This window comes from Lipotes vexillifer, unplaced genomic scaffold (assembly GCF_000442215.2).
Source record: "Lipotes vexillifer unplaced genomic scaffold, Lipotes_vexillifer_v1.1 scaffold1466, whole genome shotgun sequence".
Classification (NCBI taxonomy): domain Eukaryota; kingdom Metazoa; phylum Chordata; class Mammalia; order Artiodactyla; family Lipotidae; genus Lipotes; species Lipotes vexillifer.
This window is the reverse complement of record NW_006796989.1, coordinates 371,592-372,869: the sequence shown is the minus strand read 5'-3', so window position 1 is coordinate 372,869 and position 1,278 is coordinate 371,592. Positions and strand designations below refer to the sequence as shown.

Below are 1,278 nucleotides of genomic sequence, written 5' to 3'. Positions count from 1 at the left end.
CTGCTGCTGTGAATATAGGGGAGAAGCACTTAATTCTGTATTGAATTCTTCTATCTGGTCAGATCATATAGCTGAGCTCACAGTCCTTAGACATCTGTGCTTCCAACCAAATACACTCGTCACGTCCTCCCAGATATTTGGAGAGTTCTACCCCTCACCACACCGGCGACATCTGGCCTCCACATCAGCCACTGCTCCACCCAGGTGCAGAGCCCTCCCTCTTTTTTTTTTTTTTTTTTGCTGTACGCGGGCCTCTCACTGTTGTGGCCTCTCCCGTTGCGGAGCACAGGCTCCGGACGCGCAGGCTCAGCGGCCATGGCTCACGGGCCCAGCCGCTCCGCGGCACGTGGGATCCTCCCGGACCAGGGCACGAACCCGTGTCCCCTGCATCGGCAGGCGGACTCTCAACCACTGCGCCACCAGGGAAGCCCGAGCCCTCCCTCTTGATTCCCACCTTCTGGAACTATGGCCAGAGTCAGAGATACCGTGCGTCCACTCGACTCATGAACATGAAGAACCAGCTCCCGCCAGCTGAGCCTTCAGAAGCCGGGATGTGTACGAGTAATTTCTCGTTTCCCCTTTGCAACAATCCTGGGGGACGGGATGCACACCAGGTGTGCGTCTGGAAACGGCGGCTGAGAGCTTAGGTCACGTGGCCCTGCTAAGATAACTGGTGCAGCTCATACTGGAAACCAGGCTTGAGCCACTTACCAGTTGGGTGTTTCCACTGGTAACTAAGTGATCACTAAGCAGAGTTTCAACTGTGTATGCGGATAAACAGCCCTCCGACCTTCGCAAGGCATCTCTCGCAACGCTGGGCCCGGCAGCAGGTTGGTGGTGTTTCATGAGGGCCCCGATGCGCCTTGCCGGGTCTGTGTTTGATGTATATACTTAGAGAGGCGAGAGACCAAGCACAGCCACTGGAGAAGGCAGGAGAAAAGGTGTCTGAGGAGATGAAGACCCTACAGGGCAAAGCTCTCAACTTGTTGACTCTAGAATAACAACAGTCACCGGGAGGTCAGTTCCGCTCACTTGCTTTCTGCAGGTCACCGTGGTCCTCTTGGTCTGTTTACGTTCCAGCCATTTGGGGAATTAAAGTTTCCAGAGGAAAAAAAATTGAAATGTGGATGATGTATATATTTTTAAATTATTTTTCTCTGTAACGATAAAATGTCATCAGTATGATGGCAATGTTTGGAGCTCCTGGCTGCAAGCTTTAGCGTGGGTGCAAAGGCTTCCGGAGTGCGAGAGGCCGAGCGCCCTCTGGGGGGCGGGGGA

At 53.8% G+C, this 1,278-nt stretch overlaps 1 protein-coding gene across 1 annotated transcript in view; it reads left to right on the top strand.

The window, feature by feature from the left end:
• CFAP221 (cilia and flagella associated protein 221) overlaps positions 1-1,001 on the top strand; it is an 84,808-nt gene extending 83,807 nt beyond the window's left edge. Inside the window, exon 23 of the mRNA XM_007469137.1 lies at positions 896-1,001. Coding sequence (XP_007469199.1) covers positions 896-1,001 — 106 coding nt within the window. The remainder of the gene's footprint in view (positions 1-895) is intronic.
• The last annotated feature ends 277 nt before the right edge of the window (positions 1,002-1,278 follow it).